The sequence below is a fragment of the Colius striatus genome, chromosome 1 (genome assembly GCF_028858725.1).
Source record: "Colius striatus isolate bColStr4 chromosome 1, bColStr4.1.hap1, whole genome shotgun sequence".
NCBI classification, from domain to species: Eukaryota; Metazoa; Chordata; class Aves; order Coliiformes; family Coliidae; genus Colius; species Colius striatus.
In genome coordinates, this window is record NC_084759.1 from 149,638,532 (window position 1) to 149,663,531 (window position 25,000).

At 39.7% G+C, this 25,000-nt stretch overlaps 1 protein-coding gene across 4 annotated transcripts in view; it reads left to right on the plus strand.

Annotated features, from left to right (window-relative positions):
• The first annotated feature begins 1,633 nt into the window (after nucleotides 1-1,633).
• POLR3B (RNA polymerase III subunit B) overlaps nucleotides 1,634-25,000 on the plus strand; it is an 82,063-nt gene continuing 58,696 nt past the window's right edge. For 2 of the 4 annotated variants that reach the window (XM_061988916.1, XM_061988919.1), the window contains exons 1-10: nucleotides 1,634-1,729; nucleotides 3,588-3,620; nucleotides 6,541-6,597; nucleotides 6,681-6,745; nucleotides 7,186-7,261; nucleotides 10,723-10,823; nucleotides 14,584-14,675; nucleotides 15,933-16,050; nucleotides 17,071-17,179; nucleotides 24,758-24,880. In XM_061988916.1, coding sequence (XP_061844900.1) covers nucleotides 1,658-1,729; nucleotides 3,588-3,620; nucleotides 6,541-6,597; nucleotides 6,681-6,745; nucleotides 7,186-7,261; nucleotides 10,723-10,823; nucleotides 14,584-14,675; nucleotides 15,933-16,050; nucleotides 17,071-17,179; nucleotides 24,758-24,880 — 846 coding nt within the window. In that variant the 5' untranslated portion in view covers nucleotides 1,634-1,657. Of the gene's footprint in view, nucleotides 1,730-3,587; nucleotides 3,621-6,540; nucleotides 6,602-6,680; nucleotides 6,746-7,185; nucleotides 7,262-10,722; nucleotides 10,824-14,583; nucleotides 14,676-15,932; nucleotides 16,051-17,070; nucleotides 17,180-24,757; nucleotides 24,881-25,000 lie in introns of those variants that run through there. The other 2 variants (XM_061988917.1, XM_061988918.1) reach the window with 2 other exon arrangements.

A 25,000-nucleotide genomic window follows, 5' to 3' on the forward strand; every position in this document is an offset into this window, starting at 1 on the left:
GAACTTAACCAAGTCTAATAGGTGTTTGGTTTAGAAAGGCAAGAAGAAACTCATAACCCTATAACTCCCTCTTATTAATTTATTGTAAACACTCATGATTTCCAATTACATACTAACCATTGCTAATGGATCAGGTTGCAGGGTAATGCAACTGCAATAGCTCCTTTGTGTGTGTGTAGACGGAAGGCTATGTAGGATGTTGTAGGACTGTCATGTACCAAACAAACTCTCCAGGCCGACTGTGCTGGAAACTGAGTGACAGTGGTCTGAAACACTGCTACTCTGACGTCTCATGGTACTTTGGGTCTTTGCAGCAGGGCTGGTCACCAGCTCAAGGATTGTGGTGGTTTAGCCTCGTGTCCATTAAGTAATAAAATCATTTCCCCTCCCAAACTGGACAAGAGATAGAAATATAACAAACAGCTTGTGAGTTAAGGACAGAGAGATTGCTCAGCAATTAGCGTTACGGGCAAAACAGATTCAACTTAGGGAGAATAGGTGTGATTTATTAAAGAAACAATAAGAGCAGGGAGATGAGAAATAAAACTATCTTAAAAACACCTCTCCCAACTCCTCCTTTTCCCAGAGCTCCCCTTCCCCCATTCGAGCGGTGCAGGGGATGGGGGTTGCGGTCAGTTCGTTACAGATGGACACTGATGTTGCTTCTTCTAAGGGTGAGGCCTCCTCACACTTTCCACTGCTACAGTGTGGGATCCCTCCCACAGCGGCAGCTCCTCACACCCTGCCCCAGTGTGGGTCATCCACCAGGAGAAGAGTCCTTCAGGGACAGACTGCTCCAGCCTGGGTCCCTCACAGGACCACAAGTCCTGACAGCAAACCTGCTCCAGCATGGGCACCTCCCTCACGAACTCCCAGGTCCTGCCAGGAACTTGCTCTAGGATGAACTTCTTACGGAGTCACAGCCTCCTTCAGGCACCCACTGATCTGGTGTGGGCTCCTCCACGGGCTGCGAGTGGGTCTCTGCTTCCTAATGGCCTCCATGGGCTGCAGGGGGACAACCTGCTTCACCATGGTCCTCACCACAGGTCACAGGGGAGCCTTTTCAGTGCCTATGCGCCCTCTTCCCCCTCCTTCTCCACTGGCCTTGGTGTCTGCAGAGATGTTTTCAAATTCTCCCTCCGTGTTGCTGCTGCAGTTTAGCGACTGTGCAACAACTTCTTCCCCTTCTCAAGTACGTTATTCACAGAGGCGTTACTGCAGTCACTAACTGGCCAGGCCTAGGTCAGGTTCAGGGTCCAGTTTAGAACTGACTGGCCCTAACCGTGTGAGCTACACGGAAAGCTTCTGACAACTCTTTGTTTAAAGAATCCACCCCTGTAGCCCCCTCACTACCAAAAAAAATGGCCCCGGCAAAACCACTACAAGGATTCGGGGGGGAAAGTCCCAAACGCTGAAAGGTACTGAAGTCCCTTATAAGGAGCAAGGACACGGTCAGGGAGAGATCTGACCACCTCCAGCAAAGCCCCCAACCTCTGCCCCGCTGCCGTGCGCCTGTGCCTGCACTCACCCTCGCCTGGGCTCCGTGCGCCTGGAACCCTCGGGCGCCGCGCCGCGTGCGACGGGCGGACGCGTTTTGTTGCTACACCGCGGGTCACTCACTGTCTGCCTCCGCTGCGGGTTCAGTGCCGGGCTGGTGATGGAGGCGCTGGCTACCGAGCTGGGGGCCCTGACTCCGGAGCAAGCGGCGGCTCCTGTAAATACGGTGGAGGTGAGCGGCGGCCTGGGATGGGGGTCGCTGGGGGCGAGGCGCAAGGAGGGCTGCGATGCGGTGAGGCGGGAGACCACCGCGCGTACAGTTCCCCGGCTGCCCGCGCAGGTGGGCGCGGGGGAGTGTGCTACAGCGCGTGCGCGGCGGTGGCCGGGGGTGGGTGGGTGTCTTTTCCCTTTTCCAGAGGGGATGATTCTCTTCCTAGTGTTTTCCTGGCCCATGTCCTGCAAACAGGAGGTTTCTACCTTCAGCTGCAGCTCTTTTAAAGTTTGTTGAGCTGCGTGGCGTGCGACGAGGGAGATGTGCGTGTTTCAGGTGTCTCTGCCAGGGCTGGGCATTTTGTGTAGAAGGAACCCGTCAGAAATAGAGCCCAGGAGCCTCATGGCGTGAAGGACGGTGTCATGCCACTAGCACAGCGTTGTCGTGTGCTTCTAAATGCTGAATGGTAAACTCAAACTAGGAGGTGCTGATGCTCTGTGAATATTACAGCATACTCCCTTCTGGAGCTAAGAGATGCAGCCTCCTGTGCTGTCTGGTCCTCTTCACCTTTATCCTCCACCTGTATTTCTCATCTCAGATCTGGAGTGGGCTCCCATGGTGGGGCAGGGAAGGTAATGGTCCCAGCGATCATGGAAGGATAGAAATGGATAAAAGTTTGTAGGATCCTCGACGTACATAGGCTTGTTAGTACTTTGTTTAGGTAGTTTTGCTAAATATTTGTAGTAGTTATGAGTTGTAAAACTGGTAGGTTTTACAGAGATTTATGTCTGCAAGCCCCGTTCCCAGGACTGTGATTCTTGCATTTTGTAATGTATTGCATTGCACAGTATGTATTATTATAATATTAATTACATATTTATAATAATAATTACTTTTTTTTTAAAAGGGGCTGCTTAGCCTTGGTAAGAGAAGACTGAGGAGAAGGACCTTATCAATGCTTATAAATACCTAAAGAGCGAGTATTGAGAGGATGGGGTCTTTTTTTTTTTCTTGTAGTACTGAGTGACAGGATAAGGGGTAACAGGCACAGGGTAGAACACAGGAAATTCCACTTGAACATGAGGGGAAACTTCTTTGCTGTTCAGGTGAGAAAGCCTTGGCACAGGCTGCCCAGGGAGGGTGTGGAGTCTCCTTCTTGGGAGGTTTCCAAACCCGCCTGGACACCTTCCTGTGTGACTCGATCGAGGCGAACCTGCTTTAGTGGGGGAGTTGGACTGATGATCTCTATAGGTTCCTTCCAACCCCGACCATTCTGGGATTCCATAGTTCTGTGAACGTTGTAGCAAGTCTTCACCAAATCACACAGAATCATAGAATGGTAGGGGTTGGAAAGGACCTTTAGAGATCTAGTCCAGCCCTCTGCCAAAGGAGGTCCGCCTAGATCAGGTCACTCAGGAACGTATCCAAGCGGGTTTTGAAAACCTCCAGAGAAGGAGACTCCACACCCTCCCTGGGCAGCCTGTGCCAGGGCTCCCTCACTTGATCAGCAAAGAAGTTTATTAAGGAATATAATTTACAATGTTAACAGGACAAAAAAAAAGTTAGTTGCTCTTAAATAAGGTAGTGGGGAATTTTCGAAGAAATATATATTCTTACATAAGTTACTTTTAGAAACTACAATGTCCCATTGCACCTTGAGAAAATATTACATAGCACCTATGGCTTAACAAGATGATCCAAGTCATCTCTCAGTTTTGTTTTTCCTCCTCTAATTTGACTTTAGATAATCTTTTTTTTTCTAAATGGATCTGTTTTAAAGTAATGTTACTGTTTAAAAGTAATAATAAAAGCCAAACAAAAACATCTTAGATGTTTAGTCACTCTTTAGAAAGATATTTCAAACTGTTTTTGTTTTCAGGAAAAATGGAGACTTCTTCCAGCATTTCTAAAGGTTAGTGTTATTCACTCATTTCACGGCATGAATACTTCACCTCTGTTCTAATTTTACATTCCCCTCTTCTAGCTTTTGCTATTTCCCAGAATATCTGTCCTCACCTTCTGTGTTTGTTTTGCTTTTTTTCTTTTCCCCACCAGTTCCATGCATTTATGGAACACTTTCTGTCTTGTCACAGAGATCGGTTTCTTGATTAATTTACAGATTATTTATCTGTGGAGGCGTCCTTTTAAAGGCTGCAGTTTTGTATTGAGCTATTTTCAATGAACAATGTATATATGTATTGTTTCCAGATTATTTTAATGTTTTACTGATGCTCAGAGACTCTATTCATGGTGTTTATGTAAGACTGTGGCGTTAGGTTCGTAGTTGCGTAGTTCAGAGGAAGCGTATAACCACTACTCTGCCCTTGTGACATCTCATCTGGAATATTTTGTCCGGTTCTGGGCCCCTCAGTTCAAGAAGGATAGGGAGCTGCTCGAGAGAGTTCAGCACAGGGCCACAAAGATGATGGAGTGGAGCATCTCCCTCATGATGAAAGACTGAGGGAACTGGGGCTCCTCAGCTTGGAAAAGACACTGAGAGGTGACCTCATTAATGTTTACAAATATGTAAAGGATGGGTGTCACGAGGATGGAGCCAGGCTCTTCTCAGTGACGACCAATGATAGGACAAGGGGCAATGGGTATAAGCTGGAACATAAGAGGTTCCAAAGAAATACAAGGAAGAATTTCTTCACTGTGACGGTGATGGAGCACTGGAACAGGCTACCCAGATGGTTTGTGGAGTCTCCTTCTCTGGGGACATTCAAAACCAACCTGGATGAGTTCCTGTGTGACCTACTCTAGGAGATCCTGCTCTGACAGGGGGGTTGGACTAGATGACCTTTTGAGGTCCCTTCCAACCCTTGAGATTCTGTGATGCTGTGATCTGGATTCTGCAAAGGCTTGAATATATGTATAGCTTTCCTCATGAAGTCTGACCTTGACTGAACTCAAAGATGACTCATCTCTTAATTTCATTGCTACTCATATAATATGGTATCTGTTCAAGGCACAGTTCTATATGAAGTGCCACTGGATGTAATAACAGGACTAATAAACAGTTGGAAGGAGAAAGGCAGTAATGAAAATTGTATCATAAAAATGGCAGGTAAAGTGTCTGATGTGCATAGGTACCTCCAGGGAATTGCAGCTACCTCTGCACTTGCCATCTGTCTTCAGAAATGTTGCCCACTTCATCAGGGTTCTTTTCATGCTCATTTCATAAATTCTTTTCCTTCCCAGTTTCGATGCTTGCACTCTTCTTTTTGTTGCACCCTTGAGTGTTTGATTCTGGCAGGAAAACAGAGTTCAAAAGTCAGTTACGAATTGCATATGTTTTCGCTTTGGTTTCGGTCTGTGAAGATGCTTCCTGTTTCTGTGTCTCTCCTAGCAACCACATGAACTTCCATCACTAGTGAGCTGGTGATACTGTCTGAATTCTTTAGACTGAAAAAGGGAGGGCTTTTGATTGTGAGGTGCAATTTACTGTGTGCTTTATGCCAAGTGTATCCATCCCACATTATTTCCAGCCAGTGAGCCCTTTAGGGCTACTAGTGGTGGTCTGGCCTTTCTGTTTCATGTTAATTTACTTATGCCAGCAGCAATACAGTTGTACAAAGCTGATGCTGTGCATTACAGTTTCTATAGTGGAATTTTCTTTCAATAAAGCTATTGTGGTATCACCCCATAAAAAAATGGAAAGAACTACCAGCCTGATTTATAGACACTAATACATCTGTAATATTTTCTTGCCTATATCATATGATGTGCAGTATTTTTGTAAATTAGAGAAACTCTAATCTAGAGAACTTTACTCTGGAGTCATTCCTCCTCTTAACCCATGGAGGCTTCACCAAGTAGCTGGATTTGTCTCTCTAAGCTTCATGTTTCTTTATAATAATTTCAGAATGGACTATTGCACATCATGTGAACTCTGTGAGTGCATCTGTTTTCTGTATGAAGTTTTAAGCCTTGTAACATGTTAGTTGTCATGGGGTGTTTGAAAGCTTAAAGCCCTCTGTGATCGTTTAAGCATATGTCTTGACATTGACTATCACTGTTTCCTTTTCAAGGCTACAGTTTTGCACTGTAGTTAGGATACATACACCTCTTATTTCTGCAAACGCTAATCTCTCAACAAAATGACTGTTTCTCAGTATTTGTTCAAACCAAAATATCTCTTTTTTTTTTCCTTTAATCACAGATCATGTTACTTAGTATAATCCGCTTTCCCTTGATTGCTCTAAACTCCTTCAACTTAAATCTTTGGCATGTACTGTATCCTACTTATTACCTGGGGGTGTGGAGTGCTATTTATCCTGTGTGATATTACCCCAGGCACGTTCTCTCTCTTCCTGCCTACAAATTAAACTCAGATGTCTTATGAGTATGCTGCCCTCCTGTGATTGTTTTCTTGCTTATTGATTCCTCTCTTTCACACCCCACTTCTGTCTCCCCCTTCTCATTGGACCTCTCTCTCATTTTTCTTTATGACAGCTGCTGTTGTTATGGTGCAGACAGCTTCTTTCTCTATATTGTAAAAGATTAATATTGTTTCAAAATAGGGGCAAACTAATAAAATATTTTGACTTGCAATGTCTCTTGTTTTTTGGTACGCGTTTCAAAGTCTATTGGGTGTTTACTTTGTACAGTTACCAAATTACTTTTCTGACTCAAAGCACAATGATAGCTGTGGTGTAAACCTGCAAAGGTACAGTGTAGAACCAGACCAATCATCCAGGCATTTCTCAAGTTAACTGAAAAGATTTGGCACAGATCCAAAAGCACTTGTAAATGTTTATATCTTATTTTATGCATTGTATGGTTAATGTTATCAAAGCTGATTTTATTTGCTGCATTCATTTATTATTCAGGTGAAAGGACTTGTGAAACAGCATATAGACTCATTCAACTATTTCATCAATGTAGAGGTATGTTTTTGTGGTGGGAAGAGAGGGGCTCTTGCTACTCAGAAAAAGGCACATGAATCTATTTTCTTTTTTTTTTTTTCCAGATAAAGAAAATAATGAAAGCTAATGAAAAAGTTACAAGTGATGCTGACCCAATGTGGTACTTGAAGTAAGCACAAAATTATTTCTGTATGCATAGTAGCATATGTACTATCTCATGGATTTGCTATTGGCTATAAAATATTTACAGACACCTATGCAAGATTATATCAAGAAAGTATTTTCTGTGGCTCATCTCTTATTTGGAGCATTGAAGAAAGGGAAGATTTAAAAAATAATTCCATGAAGCAGACTTTATAGCTGTTAGCAATACCTTACATCACTATTTTTCTGTAATGTAGTAATCTTGGATGACAGGTGGGAATTTCTTTTTGTCTGTTGGCAGAAATAACTTGGGGTTTGTTGGAAGTGCAGTTTAAATTTTAACTAACTCAAACAGCTGAAATACAATGAGTTACTCTGGTATATGTATATGTAGAATTCTGCATCCTTCCAGTCACCTGAAAAATATTTGACTCGTTGCTCATTTTGGAACTGTTTGTATTACAGGTACCTCAATATCTATGTGGGTACTCCAGATGTGGAAGAAAGTTTCAATGTGACACGACCTGTATCACCTCATGAGGTATTAATATTTGCATCTGTCTTGTTTCTTTATCCGATCTTGGGAATATCTTTGACAAGAGCTGCATGTAACTTTACTTTGAGTACATGTGTACTACATTAGATGGTACAGTGCATGCCATCATCACTGTAGAGAAAAAAAAAACCCTCAAAGATTTAAACAGCAGTAAATTTTTAATTATTTTTAATATTTTTTTTTCTGACGTGAAGAGCTTTATGTGGTGTTTCATGGTAGCTGTATTTGACTGGATTTCCATGAAAGTAGTAAAAAATGCTTCTCTCGCTTAATCCTATGGATCTTTTATGACAGAGCTGCAGTCCGCACACTACAGTGTAGTGTTTTTTGATGTTTTTATTAACTTCTTTTTAATATTAGCCTTGCTACTGTCCCTATGGTCTTCTTTGGGAATATAACTTCTGATTTTGTGCTTACAGTTTTTAAGTCCGAGTCACAGAGCAAACATGGAAACTTTGAGCAGAAACAGATGGAAGTTGATAAAATTATAAGAAACTGCAGAAAAATGTTTGCCTTATGGGGAGTATATTCAGCTTCTTTGCACTGCTGTAAGCACGTAGGTTAACAAATGCATTTTGTACTTCTGGAATAAGGATGCATGTTGGAGAACAAACGCTTCTGTGACTGAAATCAGGGAGTCTTGCTTTTGGCAGGGAATAAAGTAGCATCTGTACGTATAAGGAAGTAGTAAACTAAGATAAGGTTTGGACCTCATACGATTACCTACAGGTATCTAAACCCATTCAGTTCCCTTTAGAGATTACTCAGGGACAAACTATTCCTCTCCTGATGCTGTGCTTTGAGATTTATACCACTGCAAGAGAGGTGCTGACAACTTCTTTTTGGCTTCAGAATGGGATATAAACTTCGAAATTGCTCTTATTGACAGCCTTTGGTCAACCTAATAATTCACTATCAGATGCCTTTTCCTTGCTGTATATGCTTGATACTTTAAATTGTATTGTTTTTTTCTTTTCATGTAGCATTTGTGGCACACTTTATGATGAAATCCAGTCTGTGCTTCAGAGAAATCTATAAAAGCAAGCCATCTAGTGGCTGCTTCTTGTGCACAGCCACGTTTCTATCTCCAGTGACCTGACTTAAATCTTACTTATTTTGATGAAAAGATTTTCCGTAAGGCAAATAACTCTGCCATCAGCAATGCACTTAGTTGTAGTACAGGGCAACTCATGCATCTTAAGAATGTGTAGCTTCATAGGAGGTACGAACATGCACAAAAATGCAATGGGAGAAATTTGTTTTGTATATGAATGCAATTGCATACAAAAAACTATTTGTGGCCAATAACTCATATCCAAGAATCCAGGTATTAAAACGCTTGCTTACTTTATAGCTAAAGTGACTGTACATGCAGAAGAGGACAAAATAACTGCTTCATGGAGTATATTGACCTCAATTTTAGAACAACCTCCTCTTACATCTTACAGACTGCCCAGAGGGGTTGTGGAGTCTCCTTCCTTGGAGGTCTTCAAGACCCACCTGGACATGTTCCTACGCGACCTGCTTCTGCAGGGGGATTGGACTAGATGATCTCTAAAGGTCCCTACCATTCTATGATTCTATAAGATATATCCTCATTGATGCTTAATGGTAGTGCATTATTTATCTTCTTTTTTTTTTCAAGTGTGTTACACACACGTGAAGGCCAGAGTTATTTTCTTAAATAGAATGCTCATCAGGTCCAGGAGGGGTGCAATTTAAAAACAAACAAAACCCCCAAACCAAAAAGATTGGATAATTATAAATACGTCATTACATTTTTCTGTTCAAGGCTTATAAAATTACTTCCCAGAGATATCTAAAATGGTCAGATTTTCATAAGAGTCTGAGTATTTTACCAATTTTCAAACAAATTTGGGAGTTTTGTCTTCCTTGAAGATCAAGTCATGCCTGTCTTTTGCCTCTAGGTGAAGTTACCTCAAGAAAGGTAATAGAAAAATACAAGTGCTGGAATATTACACTGTGTAATTCTTATTTTGCATCTGTCTCTTACGTAAACAAAGCACACACAAAGAATCCCAGAGCCTTTTTTTTCCCTAAGTAATACTAATGAAGCTGTCTAACTCCTTCTCATGCTCTTCTTATGGGATTTTCATTAATTATTCATACAGCTGAATTTAAAATAATTAGAAAATGAAAATATTCTCAGTTATTTTTACATTTGATGAAGTTGCTGGGAGCACAATGGGACCTAGTTTCCTACAATTTGCAGCTTGAAAAATGCTGGTGTACATTAGTATTTGATCACTAGGGAAGTGGTTTACTTTTTAATATGGAGAGGAGCATGCAGTTTGCAATGATTCTTAAGGCATATTCTGTGCCATATTCTTCAATGCACAGCACAGTCTTAATTGCCTTTTATTCATGCATAATCAATACACTGAAAGATCATAGAACCTTAAATGTCCAAGTCTGAGTACTCACATATAGGTCTGAACCTATAATCCTGGAGCTCAGAGGTATAGAATGCTCAATGAGGTCATGAATGACCTGCTATGAATTGCTGTTTTGTATTAAAAAAATGCAATAAACTTTGCCTTGCATGAAAATAGACAATACCTTAAGGACTAGCAACAGTCATAGAGTGAGGGTGGGGAGATCACACCAGAAAGACTGGATTAGAAACAATTGGGCCTTGAGCTATATAATGTCCTAGATAAGTATTATAGTGTCGTGGAATCATAGAATGGTAGGGATTGGAAGGAACGTCTAGAGACCATCCAGTCCAACCCCCCTGTTCAAGCAGGTCTGCCTAGATCAGATCACACAAGAATGTGTCCAGGTGGGTTTTGAAAACCTCCAGAGAAGGAGCATATCCTGCTTCTCTTGCTATCTGAGGAATTTGCAAACAAATTCTGGGTATCTTTACAGGCAGTGATACTGTAGCAAGCTTTCCATAACTCATCTTTAGAAATGGTGTCATCTGGTGAGATTTGCTCATTCTGTTGATAAGATAGTGGAGTGTCTCTCATCTCACATGTTTCCCTTCTGTCAAGCTTCATATGACAGCACAACTCTTCATCTGTTGAGATTCTTCATATAGAGGTGTCCCTGATCTGAGCAGTGCTCTCAGAGCCTGTGGCATAATATAGTCTTTGTGTCAGCTCTGCTGATTAGGCCCATTTGTTTAGTTAGAGAATAACAAGAAGTTTTGCTCTGCAGTGCTGTCCTCTGAAGACACACATCCACTGGCAGCTTTTGAACCATCACAATAATTGTGTTTGGGTTTGGTTGGGTTTTTTTTGTTTCATTTGAAACAGGAGACTATAGAATACAGTCCAGGTACCGTGAAGAGCTTGATCAAACTTTTATTTGCTTGATTTCTCTGTGAGAGCTTACGAGATATAGGGCAAACATGGGATGTTTTAAGAGAGACTCTTCATCTTGTGAGCCAACATCTAACCACATAACTGCCTTCCTTTTAGTGTCGCCTGAGAGACATGACTTATTCTGCCCCGATTACAGTGGACATTGAATATACACGAGGTAGCCAGAGGATCATACGCAATGCACTACCCATTGGCAGGTAAGATGCTGTATGTCAAGCTTCTGGTGTTAGTTTTCTTTTGCTGTTGTGATGGGAAGAGTTTTTACTGCAAAATAAATGGCAGCCTTGCTTCCTTGTAAAAAGAAAAGGTGAGCAGGCAAATCGTGGTGAGCAACTGAACAGGATGTAGCCATTAGGTTCTGTTATTAGATTTTGTTTTGCAAGAGTTTCTGGAAATCTGGATATAAGGATGGATATTGTCTGTGTTTATATTGATCTAAAACCAAAGATGTAAATAAATGGAAGAATACTGGAGTTGCAGGTTGCATTTTTGCAAAAGGAAAATAATCATGTTTTCTTTGTAGACAAATTACACAGTCTTTCATACATAATATGTAGAGATATGTCCATGGAAGGTGAATGACTTGCAGTAATGCAAGCATTAGTTCTTCTAGCTCTCCTTTAAAATTGCTTTGGTTTAGAACCAAGGCTGAACTTTGCAGAGAAATGTTGAGGATTTTTCTACTGATTTTCTTTTTCTAAAGGCTGTCAAATGGTTTGAGGTTATTAGTAATGGAAAGGACAATTAGTTAAAAAACCCAAGCTCTTTACCATACCAAAAAGGTAAAGTACTTGGTAGTTCTAGCATTTATTGAAAGCAAAATTCCTTTTTAAAGGCAATAAAGATGTCTGTCTTTTGTAGACAATGTTTCTTAAAGAACAACCCTGCTAGCTTTAAAGGTCAATGCATCACAGAGATTGTTTAATACATCTTACCAAAGGTTGAATGTTGTCAGGAAAGACAAGACAGATACTTAAGGAGCTACACTTCTTGCAGTGAAATTTTGAGCTTTCATATAAAAGAAATATACTTTGTCAATAGAATGTGATACACAGAAATGCATTTACAAAACCAAGCTCCTGTAGCTGTAGTAACAGTTTATTGTTCTAAATAATTTCTTAAGAAAATATGTCTTAAAAAGACCATCCAAATTTGTGTCCTTTGAATTATTTCAAGGTTTGTGCTATAGGCAAGGAAAAAAAGGTCAAGAAAATGTGCATTTTGTTAAAGTACGTTATTGATTTGTATACAAAAGACAGAACTCTACAGAAGGAGTTATAGCTAACAGTAGCACAATAAAAGCTAGCTTAGACATTTGCCTACATCTATGTCTAAAAAACTAAAATAATAGAGTGAAAAAGACTTGTATAAAGCATTTATGATAGACTTGAGAAGACTAAATTGTTGCACAACATTAGTGTGTTGCATCTTACATTAAGGCCTGTTCCTGTAAATTCTTCTCTTTCTCCTATGAAGTGAGGTCACAGCAAAAAAAGTAAATATTCTCTATTAAAAATAAATTCTATAATCAAACTGGTTTTCAGGGCATACATTGCTGTTAAAAATGGTTCATATCCAGTTATTATTTCCATGGGAAATATTTTTCTCATGTATCTTTAGTATGATGCTGGTTTTCTTTTGCCAGGTGAGTATATACAACGCACTTGTCTGACACATGGTTCACACTGGGATAGGAAAGCTGTATGTTCTTTCCTCTCTTATTTGTTGTGTGGCAAGGTTACTGATAACCTATGTGTGTTAGAAACAAAAAAGGTCCTGGGCACTATCTTTGTGTCTTTAGAAAGGAAAATTACAAATGAATGCTTAATAGCATTCTGAATTAGTGTACTCATTTTCTGTGTCTTTAAACCCAGAAATTCAATAATTTTATATTTCCTTTTAATTTTTTAAAAAATTTTCTTCCTGATAACTTCAGATATTTTAAAAAAATAGGTTCTGTCCTCAAAATGAGAATCTGTTACTATAGTGTCTAAGGTTAGCTGCAAAATGTTTTCTTGTTTGCAACTGATATAAAAACTGGATACTTGATGACATCTGTTTCACTGAAGTTTTCAATGGTGGCATTTACATGCTGCATTTTGAGTATCCGTATGCCAGCTTGGTTACCATTTTTAGATATAAGTAGCCAATATATTAAGCTTATGTGTGTGATGTAAAATTATGGTTGTTGTAAGAAGCTTCTTGTCTCGATGATGTCCAATGATAGGACAAGGGACAACAGGTAGAAGCTGGAACAAAAGAGATTCCAAAGAAATACAAGGAAGAATTTCTTCACTGTGAGGGTGACAGAACACTGGAACAGGCTGCCTGGATGGGTTGTTGAGTCTCCGTCTCTGGGGACATTCAAAACCCAGCTGAACGAGTTCCTGTGTGACCTACTCTAGGTGGTCCTGCTCTGACAGGGGAGATGGACTAGATGATCTTTTGAGGTCCCTTCCAAACCTTGAGATTCTGTGATTCTGTGAAACACTTTCTCAGTGAAACAACTGAAGCAAGTAGGTTATCTTATAAAGCACTAGTGACAAGATAGCTTTTTAACCTCTTCAGAAATACATACTTTTGAGTTCATCAGTTTTCTTTTTAGACATAAGAATATAAAAATGTCCAAGAAAATCAAACAATTGTTAAGATTTGAATAAAAGAAATATAACTTCATTAGCAAGAGCTTGCCTAATCTTAGTTTTTGTTAGAGTAGTTCTGAATGAAGTATCTCTGAGGTTGCAAATAGTTGCATAGTGGAACTCATTGATATATTTGTCAAAATATGTCTTAGGGAATAGCTGGAACATGGGTCTTGCACTGTCCACTAAGCAGTGAACTTCTGTAAGATGGAAAGTAAACTTTCAATTTTTTGAAGAAGAGACTAAAGGACATGGAGGTCTTTCAGTAGCTGTAGCGATAAGCTGTTTTTATCTTGTGCAAAATGCAATTTTTTTCTTTAGAAGTAAAATATACTGTCTTTCAAAAGTTTTAATGAAAAATCTGAGAATGGAATGGTGCATTTTGAGCTGATTATAAAAGTACCCTTTTTAATAATAACTGCAAAGTCATTGCCAGGTAGGTGATGAATAAGCCCAAATTCTTGGTAAGACTACAGTGTTAAAAGACAAAACCAAATGAATATGAACGTTCCTTAATTTCATCACAGGATGAATATTTCAAGTTGGAAGAGATCTCAGGAGCTCTCTAGTACAACCTCCTGCTCAAAAAGGGGTCAGCTCAGTGATCAGATCAAGTTGCTCAGTGCTTTATCCTGTGAGGTCTTGAAGATCTCTGTGGATGGAGACTGCTCAGCTTCTCCATGCAGCTTGTTCAACTGCTTGACTGTCCTTATAAAGAAGTTTTGTCTTACATCCATCTTTAGTTATATCTTTGCTCTCCTTAAGCATAGAAATTTGGTTTTAATTTCTTGGAATATTTTTCCACCACTTCATGTTGCTTCACAAAATGCTTGCTCAAGCCTCTGTGCTAAGACACTGGAGAAATCAAAGGTACTGCTAGGGAAACTTCATGCCTAGCTTATGCATTAGAGGCACTGTCTATCTGCACCCATAAAGTGTGATTGCTATGTGGGAAATCAGTTCTGAACTAGCTTTTTCTACTTAAAACCGGTAACAATGGATTTGTAATAGCACATTCTTCTGTGTAGACTGTACTGTTTTTGGGAATTAGTAGTCTTTGCACTAGTAATAACTGACCTTAGTGACTGTGCTTGTCATGGATGCCTGTAGTAGCTGCTGAAAAATTCAACAGAAAGTCTACAGTTTCTGCCAGTAGGTAAGGTGGGATTAAAGGAGAAGCCTTTTGTTCATATCTTGCATGTATTCTAATTACTTTGCATGAGCTTTCTCTAGTTTGTTCAGCATGGTTTTTATTCTGAATTTGACTGTTCATGTTTTTGTATCTGACTCAAAAATATAACTGATTTTCTTACAGAATGCCTATAATGCTGCGTAGCTCCAATTGTGTTCTTACTGGGAAAACTCCAGCAGAATTTGCCAAACTTAATGAATGTCCTTTAGATCCAGGTATGTTTGCACTCACATTTTTTTATTTACATCTGTACCTTTAGTTTTAAATCTTTTTCAACAAGTAAATACCCATTTGGTATGTTTCCTGCCACTGTGAAGTCTTTGTGGTAACTTTTTAAGTGTGTGCTTGTAACTAAAAGAAATGGCCAGGCTTTTGAGAGTACTGAGAAGTGGTTGACAGCATGGAATATTTGTGTTTGCAGAGGAGTTTTCAGCCACAAAAACAATACACCAAAGTGCTGAAAAAGTTGAGAAGTTTCTATAGTATTGTACAAGTGATCTGTTATATGGGAATAGCAATGGAGTTCGTTCATGAAAATGAAGTGAATCAGGGAAGAGTAAAATATAATGGTGTCTTCCAGAGTGGGAACTCTCATTTGATGTCTTTTCTAAAGCAAGAATAAAGTGTTACATGATAATATTTGAAATGTAGAGAGGAGATGAAGGGTTATGACAAGCAACTTCTTTGGGTTTTATGTGTTGCCTTTGAAACATGAGCTGGACATGTGCTGTGCTTGCATGTGACAGCAAGATACAGCAATATGCCATGCTATGCTAGAGGAGCATTAATAGATTGCTACAGTTTAAGAGAGGAATCTAACATGGTTCGTATGTAGATTCCTTATATTGTCTTAGATACAAAAAAGGCATTAAAATAAATTTTATGAAGTAATACAAAAGAATTTCTCCCTGGAGTTCTGGAAAGAGCAAGTCAGTAGTTACAGAATACTTTATTTAATACCAAGCATCAGAGAACAGTTTGGGTTCAAAGGGACCTTTAAAGGTCCTGTAGTCCAGCCCCTGTGAAATGGCTAGTTGTTTTTTGAACAGTCCTTATTGCATGCTCTTATGTTAGGAAATATTTTTACCTGATTTGTAGGATTAACAATTCCATAACATCTTTTAATAAGTATTGTTATTTTACAAGTTCAAGGGTTCTTTACAGTTTTTTTACAGCTTTACAGTTTTTGATCTGCCTGTGAGTTCTTTCTATCTGAATACTTCCCAAAGTCTTCTATCTCAGATAGTACGAGTCAGCCTAGTCAGAGTCCTGCTCAGTCTAGTGGAATGTTTTTGTAGTTACTATGCTTTCTGCTCAGAGTTTGTTTGTTTCTGTTTAAGGGAGAATTTACTCTCCTGTCCTTTGTGTGCTTACTGTTTACTTCCTAATGATTTATATTCCAAGGCATATTGAAGGAAGTAAGTAAAGTGCAAGGATACTGACGTGCAAATTATTTCTCTTCTATTGAATAGGTGGCTATTTCATTGTTAAAGGTGTGGAGAAAGTCATTCTTATTCAAGAGCAGTTATCCAAAAACAGAATCATTGTGGAAGCTGATAGAAAAGGCACAGTTGGTGCTTCTGTTACCAGGTATGGTAAATGACTGCAACTACAGAATAAATAAACAAACAAACCAACCCAGAGCTTTAGAAGTTCATTGTAGTTGAAGTACCTGTGTACACTCCTTCCTCATATAGTTTAACAGGAAAAAGCTGTAGACATTCAGTGCCCCTCTCATGTTACTGTTGTTTTGTATGCTCAAACATCAGTCTCAAAATCAGTTAGGACAGTATTCCCATAAAAATCAGTGAGAGTTGCTCATATGCTTCAGGATTCATCCCAGACTAAGAAAAGCAAGTTCTACTTTTTAACGTAACAAATGGATGGTGTTTGGTCTCATTTTGCAACGAGTAACATGAAGGGTTACTGCAGTGGAAATTGGATGTAACCTTTTGTCTGACTCTAAATGAAATTGATGTAGAAGTTTTTAATTGAGAAGGAAATGAAAATAAAATATTTTTGTACTATGCAAATTATTGAAAATAGCAAAGTAGTCTCAGTTTGGCCTTTCCTCCTCCATTAAGCTGTATTTATATTTTGTTTGCCTTTTGCTTTTGTATTTAAGCTGCATGCTGGTATAAGATAGTGTTTGTCACTATTCAAAGAGAAGGCTGTTTTCTTTTCTTCTCCAGAGGCCACTCACACATCTCTCCTCGCTACTTTACTGTTCCCCAGTAAGCCTAAATGAGGTTAAACATGCAACACAAAATAGTTATCTCACTGCTGTTGTTGCTGCAGTTTTATATGTTTAGACGTGTGCACAGTTTGACCTTGCTGATTATATCCAAGTCAATGATAAAAGCATGGAAGGGTGAAAAGTACAGACTTCTATTTGCTTAATTTGAATATTGAATATTATCACAGGTGATAATATCCCGTTACCTTAGAGTTACAGAGTGATGTCTGGCTGTGTTAACATAATTTTTAAAAGAAGAGAACGTGGGATTAATTGAACTGAAAGATTGTGCAAGCTTAGTAGGTTTTATACAGAAGATTCTAGGATTGTCAGTGCAAACTTTCTGTTGGACATATCTTTTTTTTTAATTTCAGTTCTACTCACGAGAAGAAGAGCAGAACAAATATGGTTGTGAAACAAGGCAGATTTTACCTGAGGCACAACACTCTGTCAGAAGATATTCCCATTGCTATCATATTTAAGGTAATACAACTGTTGATTTGTTAAAGAAAACAGAAAGGCAAAAGCTCTTTTGTAGATCAAGAATGAGGATTGGCAGCAACTCTCAGAAGTTGACATGTAAGGATGGACTTGGCAGGGCTTAGAGAGTGCAAACTTTTTCCCCCTGGGAAGTTATCTTTATTATACAGCAAAAAGGAAAAAGTGCTGCATTTTACTGCAAGGAGAGCATGTGCCCAGACAAATGGGTGCCATCCCCTTACTGCTTTGTGAGATCCCTCTGCATCGCTGCCTGTGCTTCTGTTGCTATAGAAAATCAGAAGGATTTTGACTTCTTTTATTATGAGTTATGTTGCAAACTTGTGTTAAGGATCTTTGCTTCCTTTATTTCAAATCTGGGGACATGATGGAGCCATGATGTGACTTCCAGTCATAACAGTAAACAAAACTGATGGCCTTTGGGGAAGTCTTGCAATTCTTAGACCAATTCCTAAATCCTTTAAGATTACTAGAGCAGCTTGCATTTCTTGGCACTTTACTTCCTTTCCCTGTGAGTGAACTGTGTCTCAGTCAGAATCCCTGCCTGCCTCAGGAACACTCAACAGTGTCTTCAGTGCAGTGAATGCATGGGCAAGCATCCGTAGCTTTAAAGTGATCTCTGGTAGGTCTGACAAAGGGCTGTGAGAGACATCCACCTGATTTCAGGCAAGAACTGGGGAGGATTTGCTCTGCCAACTGAGCTGGTATCATGCCTTGACCCTCACTGCCTGTGAAACTAACAGTACTACTTTCTTTCACCCTCTGCTTCTGTCTTTCATTTTAACTGACTCAAGAATGCACAAAACTGAAGGCATAATGATTATTTCTCCCTAGCTGCTGGAGAAGATAGTTGGACATGGCCAGTCCTTAGGCTGGGAGCTGTCCTCACAATGGCTTGTAGTTCTTTCCTGTCCTAGAGGCTTGCTGCTACCTGTGGGTTTGCAGCCTGGAGCACTGTGTGTGCAGAAGGAAATTGGGCAGCAGTCTGGGAGACACTGTTCATAGGGAAAGGGCTTTAGGACACAAAAAAGCCTCTGATTGCGTCTAGCAACCAATAGAGGTAAATCTCTTACTCCTTTCTCGTCTTCACTATAAGGTTTTACAGCAGGGGAGATTTGGAGATGTGATAATCGCTTGTCGTAATAAATTGCCAGGAGAGGGCAGCACTTGCTCACAGCATGCAAGCAGTTTGCCAGCAGTGATGATTTGTTGGCAATGGCAAATACAGACTTTCCTGTTTTAGCACAGCACTTTGACTGATTGACTTTTAAGAATCGGTTTTCTTGTAGAAAGTTCTCTGGATTTGGTACTAGAAAATAGTTTAATAATTGGATTTAGACATGAGAAACAAATCTGGCAGGTGGGTTGGACTAAATGATCTTTCAAGGTCCCTTCCAACCCTTGAGATTCTGTGATTTCTGATTAAGCTAATCTCTTCAAGTAGCTGGAGATCATCTGGTTTTAGCAACAAATGTTAAAGGAGCTTGGGAACTTATATGTGGACAGAAATGCACATAGAAGTGTCAGGATGAAGTTTGTCCCTTTTCTGTTACAGGAAAGTGTTAATGTGCCACTTAATCTCGTTTGCTGGAGTACCAAACAGCTGGATTCCACCTTCACCCCCAGAGTTTTATTACATGTTGTCACCCCCTGCTGGTACTGATAAATACCTGCTTGCAGAGCAGTAACTGCTCTGGGTTATTAAGTTAGAGGAGGCAGTTGTTGGGGATTTTTGGTTTTTTAACCAGCGTTGTGCTGACTGTTTCAGCACCTTCTGGCAATACTTGCTATAATTATCTACCTGCTTAGATGTATCTTTTATATTTTAGATAATGGTGCATAATTTTTCATAGTTGAATAAGGGGTTGCAGTTGGTAGAAGCTCTTGCCATAGTGCTTCTCAAGGACTTAGACTGATTTAATCCAGTAGCAAATTAGCTGCACCTACTGTAACTATTCTGAATGTTCCATTCCTGACTGGCACTTAATTGTACTCAAGAGTGATCATTTTGCTTATCTTTCCTTTAATGACTTCAGGGATCCTCTGTCCACTTCTGATGAGTCTCCAGCTGGAAACTAAAAATCCCAGATAGTCTCTTCAATGGATTCTTAGGCAGGCATCAGCACCTGATCTTTTCTTTCTTGGGCATTGGTGTAATGCAGTATTATTTTGTTGTATTTGACTACTAGAAGCAAGGTTACAAATGCTATAGCCTGGAAAATCCTTAATTTGGGGATCCCCATGTAGCCTCAGCTCTCTCACTTGGCAATATTGTACACTGGGGATTTATCGGAAAAGCAAGGAGAATAATTCCTTTCTGCCAAGACCTAAGCCTTTGGCATGGAGCATGTGTCTTCCTCATTACTAGTAAATATTATGCTTCTCATAATGGAGACATACAAATCTGCAAGGGGCAAAGTTAATCTGTACCAACAATCTAAGGTTTTAATTTGCAATTAAAAAATAAACTGAGAAACCAATGCAAAAATCTGTTGGTCTGCATTTCCTCCCAGACCAGCATCCAGGCTGCAACCAAGTGCCACACACTTCTGTGTTTTGAGTAAGAAAATGACTAATAATTACTAGAGGGCTACTGTCCAGTGCATGGGTTAGCTGGAGGGAACAGTTTTGTTGTGCACTATCTGAGAGTCAGTGGGAGAAGGCTGGGCAATTTTGAATTGCCTTTCTAGTCCATATAGATTAGAATGGCCTAGTGTTCCTGGGGATGGCTTAAGATGTAGATCAGGTGCAGAAGATCACTGTAACTTTATAGAAAAGAAAGCAAGCATTGAAGATCTGTGATCCAAAGTGGATTTAAAGGCACTGCAGTTGTAAAGTCGGGTTGTACTATTACCTCTTAGACATCTTTGTCAAAAGCAAGGGATGTGAAGTAGAGAGCTTTCCAAACACCACACACTGACAGAGATGAGGCCTAAAATTCATAAAGAGCTCTAGAATCTAAGGGTTCTTCGTGTTTCAGGCATGAGCCATGGACACATCTTAGCTGCGTGCTAGGGCAAGACCTGAAAATCTAGTGTTCCCCATCCTTTCTTTTTTTCATGGCAAGGAAGGAAACAGGTGCATGAGCTGTGGGGAGCGGTGAAAATAGTGTGGAGCTAAAAGGCTCTTGATCTGGATAGGCTGGGTGACTGGACTGTGTAGGGTCACTATAACATGGAGATCTGCCTTGCAATTCATTCTTATCCACAGTCTCTTCTAAAGATGCAAACTTAAATGACCTGTCTCTGCTGCTTTGCTTTTCTGCTGGCCCCACTTGTAATGATCTTTGTGATTGGCATATTTAGAGATTTAACAGAAAATTGTGCCAGACACATGTCAGTTATGGTTTTGTGAAGTTTAGTATGGTGACCACAGCTGACTCAAGTTCTATAGGCTACAGAAGGCATGGTCCTGGCACTATTCTAGGACAGACTTGAAATGTCTGCTCTTCAGGGGAAGTTGGTGCTTTGTTGCTGTGCTAGTTTTAATGCTTCTCCCCAAACCTTTCTTCTTGAAGGTGACAGAAGCATTTGTGTAGCTTCTGTATATGTAAATGCAGGTTTTGGTATGAAGTAGCAATATAAATTGGACAACTTTGCCCCCAGAGTACAAGTTTTTTAAGGTTTTTAAAGGGCTGTTAACTGCTTTGTAATGGGAAACAGACACAGCTAATCTGCTTCCTGCTTACTGTTTAACACTGCTTCATTAGTTAATATCCACATGCAGCCAGAGTGGTATTTAGGATGTCCTCAGTTGACTTGCAACCCCAAAAGACTTTTGTTTTAGCTCTGTGTCAGTTGTGTACATATCATGGGGCTGTGTGAACTGTATGTAGTGGATTTTTTGACTGTGTCAAGCTATGAGCTATGCACTGTTTACCTGGGGGGCTCAGACTGATTTTGGTAGCAATGAGCATCAGAAGAGGTATGGAGTATTTGTGTAGTACTGAGTGTGTCCTGAGAAATATCAGAGTTACAGGTGAGATGCTGCTGCTTCTTTTGCAGGGAGCTCCCTACATTGCAGGCAGCTTTTTTAAGGTCAGGGCTATGTTTTACAGGGGGTATTGTGGTCTTGATTCAGTAGGCTTGAATGACAGCTGAAATAAATGAAAGTTGCATGCTGCACTAAAACTACTTGGGGAAGGAAGAGAATTTTAAGTAACCCAAGAGGACTTAAAAGTTGAATTTTACAACATGTATCACTAGGTGAAGCATCTTTAGTTTATGTGGGGGCCATAAGAAGCTGCTGTAGGACCTGTGACAAAAGATTTCAACAGCAGGTCGAGATTGATTTTTTACAAAGTTGTGTTAGTCTTGGAGCTGTTAAGATGCAACTCTAGAGGAACAGCTGAGTGGTGGCCTTACTGGATCTGGGGAATTACAGGTTCCCATGGCTGCAGTTTCATAGCTCATGTCTTTTGAATTATGAAAGCTGCAGACTAATTCTGTCTGTGATGTCAACCTTGAACTTCCCTGACATCTTTTTAATCTAGTCATCCGCCTGTCTCCATTCTTGTAATTTAGCCTGATGGACTGCAGAACGACATTCTAGGGAAGTGCCATGGAAACACTCAGACATCATCATTAAGACTCGAGCTGGGGGAGGAAGAGCTGCACTTGCAGTCTCTTGTGCACGCTCCCATATGTACATGTGTTAGCGCACACATGTGTGTGCACACACACAGATACATTTTGTGCAGCAGGAGCCTTCCCAGTCCTAGGAAATGTTTGAACCCAGTTGCACCACTTTGTCCCGCTTGAAGTCAGCACTTGAATATTCATCATGTTTGTTTTGACTTGTCTGTCTTCTGTCCATTGATTACTAGCTTCCTACCCTGCTCTTTAACAGCCTGCTACTGTCTCTTTCCTCATCCTTTCACTGCTGCTGTTAAGTTAACCCTTTGCAATGTCTCCTTCCCCTCCATCCCCCTAAAATTATCCCTTTGTGACATTGCCTTCCAATAAAAAATAAACAAGACACCTTGTCTTCTGCTTTGCTTTTATGTTAATTCACCTTCCTTTGGCTTTGTCTGGGGATCATGTGCATTTTTAGCATAGGACCCATTCTTACTTTGCGTATCTTAAGTGTTTCTGTGACACGAGCAACAGCAACCCAGGAATATTTTGTTACTCTCCTAGTGATGTTACAGTACAATGTTTTTTGGTTTGGTGTTTGTTTTTGTGGGTTTTTTTGTAGAAGTGCAACGTCAGGGTCAAATTTACTAAAAAATAAAGTTAATATTACAAATCTATCTGATAGCAGTATGGGCTTGTTGCTTGCCCCGTTAGTGTTTCATGCAGGTGGATTTTTGTGTACAGCTCTGGGACTATTGTTGAGAGTGCAGAAGAGAATAAATGGGTTTTCTTTTAGGCTTTACTTTTACCAGCATATCTTTTTCAGTCATTTGCCTAGCATTTTGTCATTACTGATAGATTAATTTTCCACAATTTGCATTTATCTAACAATACAACATGTATTGTTTGGTGACAGATCCCAGCCTTTCCCACACAGAAATTCAGATTTCTCAAGTGAGTTTGCGGCTACAAACTTCAATGGGAAAATCTACATGAACATAATGATATGACCTATTCTCATCTTCTTGTTGTTAGACTTTTGATCAGAGAATTCATCAAGTTAGAAGAAATTGTCAAACCTCTTTAATTTATTGTAGCTTTCTGGTTTGGGGGTTTTTTCACTTTTTTTCCCCCCCACCTATTTTGTTCACTTTTTACATGACCATTACAATCTGGTTGCTATCTTAAAATTAACCTGGTGGACAGAAATAGGATTATATCAGCTTGCATTTGATGTGCTTTAGATGAATGTATTCATGATATACATACTTAGAAAGGCTAAAAGAGTCACTCAATAAAATTTTGTTATTCTGTAGGCTAAGTGCAATAATTGTATGAATCTGGTTGTGGTTCCTAAACTGGTTTGCTGATCAACTAGGTCCTAGCCACATGGAAAAATACTATTGAGAAGCTTTCATGTCTTTTTAGACTTTCTTATAAGTCTGGCTCTCAGCTCATGAGGGATTTTGTTAACTTTTCTGCTGAAGTTCTTTTTAACTACTGTGCAACCTTATTTAAAAGGGTGAGAAGTGTAATATTTGAAAAACAGAGATCTGAACAACAGTAATATCACATGGGCAAATTCTGGTTCTGAAAAAAGCCTTGAGATCAGAAGTGTGGCTACTTAGTGGGAGCAAGCTATGATGAAACACTCTTATCTGGTAAAGTATTGTGTTTTGATTTGGTACTCAGGTCTATCAGAGATGGTGAAACCATGATCTGTGCCTTGCACTACAATGGGAATGTTCTTACACTGTTATGGGTGTGTGTGTGCTACTTTTTTAATGCTTTGAATTTCTGATAAACCACAAGTTGGTTTATCAGAAATTCAAAGCATTAAACCACAAGTTGGTTTATCAGAGACAGTGCTTAAAGTTAAAGGAACTTTAGCTAACTATTTCTTTGTTGAAAAGAAAAAAGAAGTTAAAGAAAAAAGGGGGGAAAAAAGAGCTGGATACTTCACAATTAGGGCAACAATTTTGCAAAAGGATAGTGTTAGCTAGGTGTTAAGCAAAGCGACACCTAATGAAGGGAAGGCATTTGTGAATTTTTAAGTAAAATGTGACTTTTTGGGACACTGCCAGTTTTTTAATGAGAACCAGGACACTAGGGCCCACTTAGACCATTATTTATGATGGTCTTTATGGCAGGCAGTTTGAAGAATAATATGAATGCAAACGTAACTTCCTCGCAAAGTTCTGAGAAACATATTACAACTCAGCCAGAAGAGGTTTAGTGAGATTATTCCATTTCTTGATATGGCAGAGCTCCAGGCAAATGTGAGAAGGGAGTGGGGAGCTTTAGCACCATCTGGAATCCACAAAGGCCTTCACTGCTGGCTGCCACCTTGAAACACTTACTGATAGAGAGATTTTTCTAAACCTGTTAAGCACTTTCTTAGTTTATTAAGCTTTTTCCGCAGTATAAAGTCTAACAAGGTGTCCAAGGATCAGTGAAATAATAGAATGGCTTTCAAGTGGAATTGTTTAGTGAAGTCATCTTCTACATGCAGAGATCTGCAAAGGAGGTAGATTGTAAACATTTCTCAAACAGGACGTGCTGCATCACAGTCAACTGAGTTAGTGAAATTGCTTGTGGTAAGGGACCATGTGTAATCTTTTAAGAAAAGTTTCACCTTCCTTTATTTATTGTAGATTCTGAGTTGATTTTCGTTGTTAACACACATAGGGTTGTTATTACCTAGGATTTATTTTTTTCTTAAGAAAAAAATATAGAATTTAGCTCTTATCAGTAAAAAAAAAAGTCTCTCCAGAAAGTGTGTGTGTGTTCCTGCTGCTTATCAAGATTTCTATTTAACGTTCTTCCATAGCTGGAATATGTGCTGCCAGTGCCAGATGGCACAGTTTCTTAGAGAAGAACTAGCTCTTGCTTAGTAGTAATGCAGACAAACAATACCAAATTAGCATAAGCAAATGTCAGTGATTTAACATAAAGCCTGTGCTATTTCTGTCTTTTCTTCTTTTCCTAGGCCATGGGTGTTGAGAGTGACCAAGAGATTGTACAAATGATTGGCACAGAGGAACATGTGATGGCTGCATTTGCTCCCAGTCTGGAAGAATGCCAAAAAGCTCAGATTTTTACACAGATGCAGGTGTGTCTTTTCACATGGCCAAAGGCCACAGAAATCGAATGATGGTGGTTGCTGACCACTTAGCCTCGTCATCAGTCAACATACACTTTGTCTTTTGAGGTTTGCGTTTTCTGGATTGTT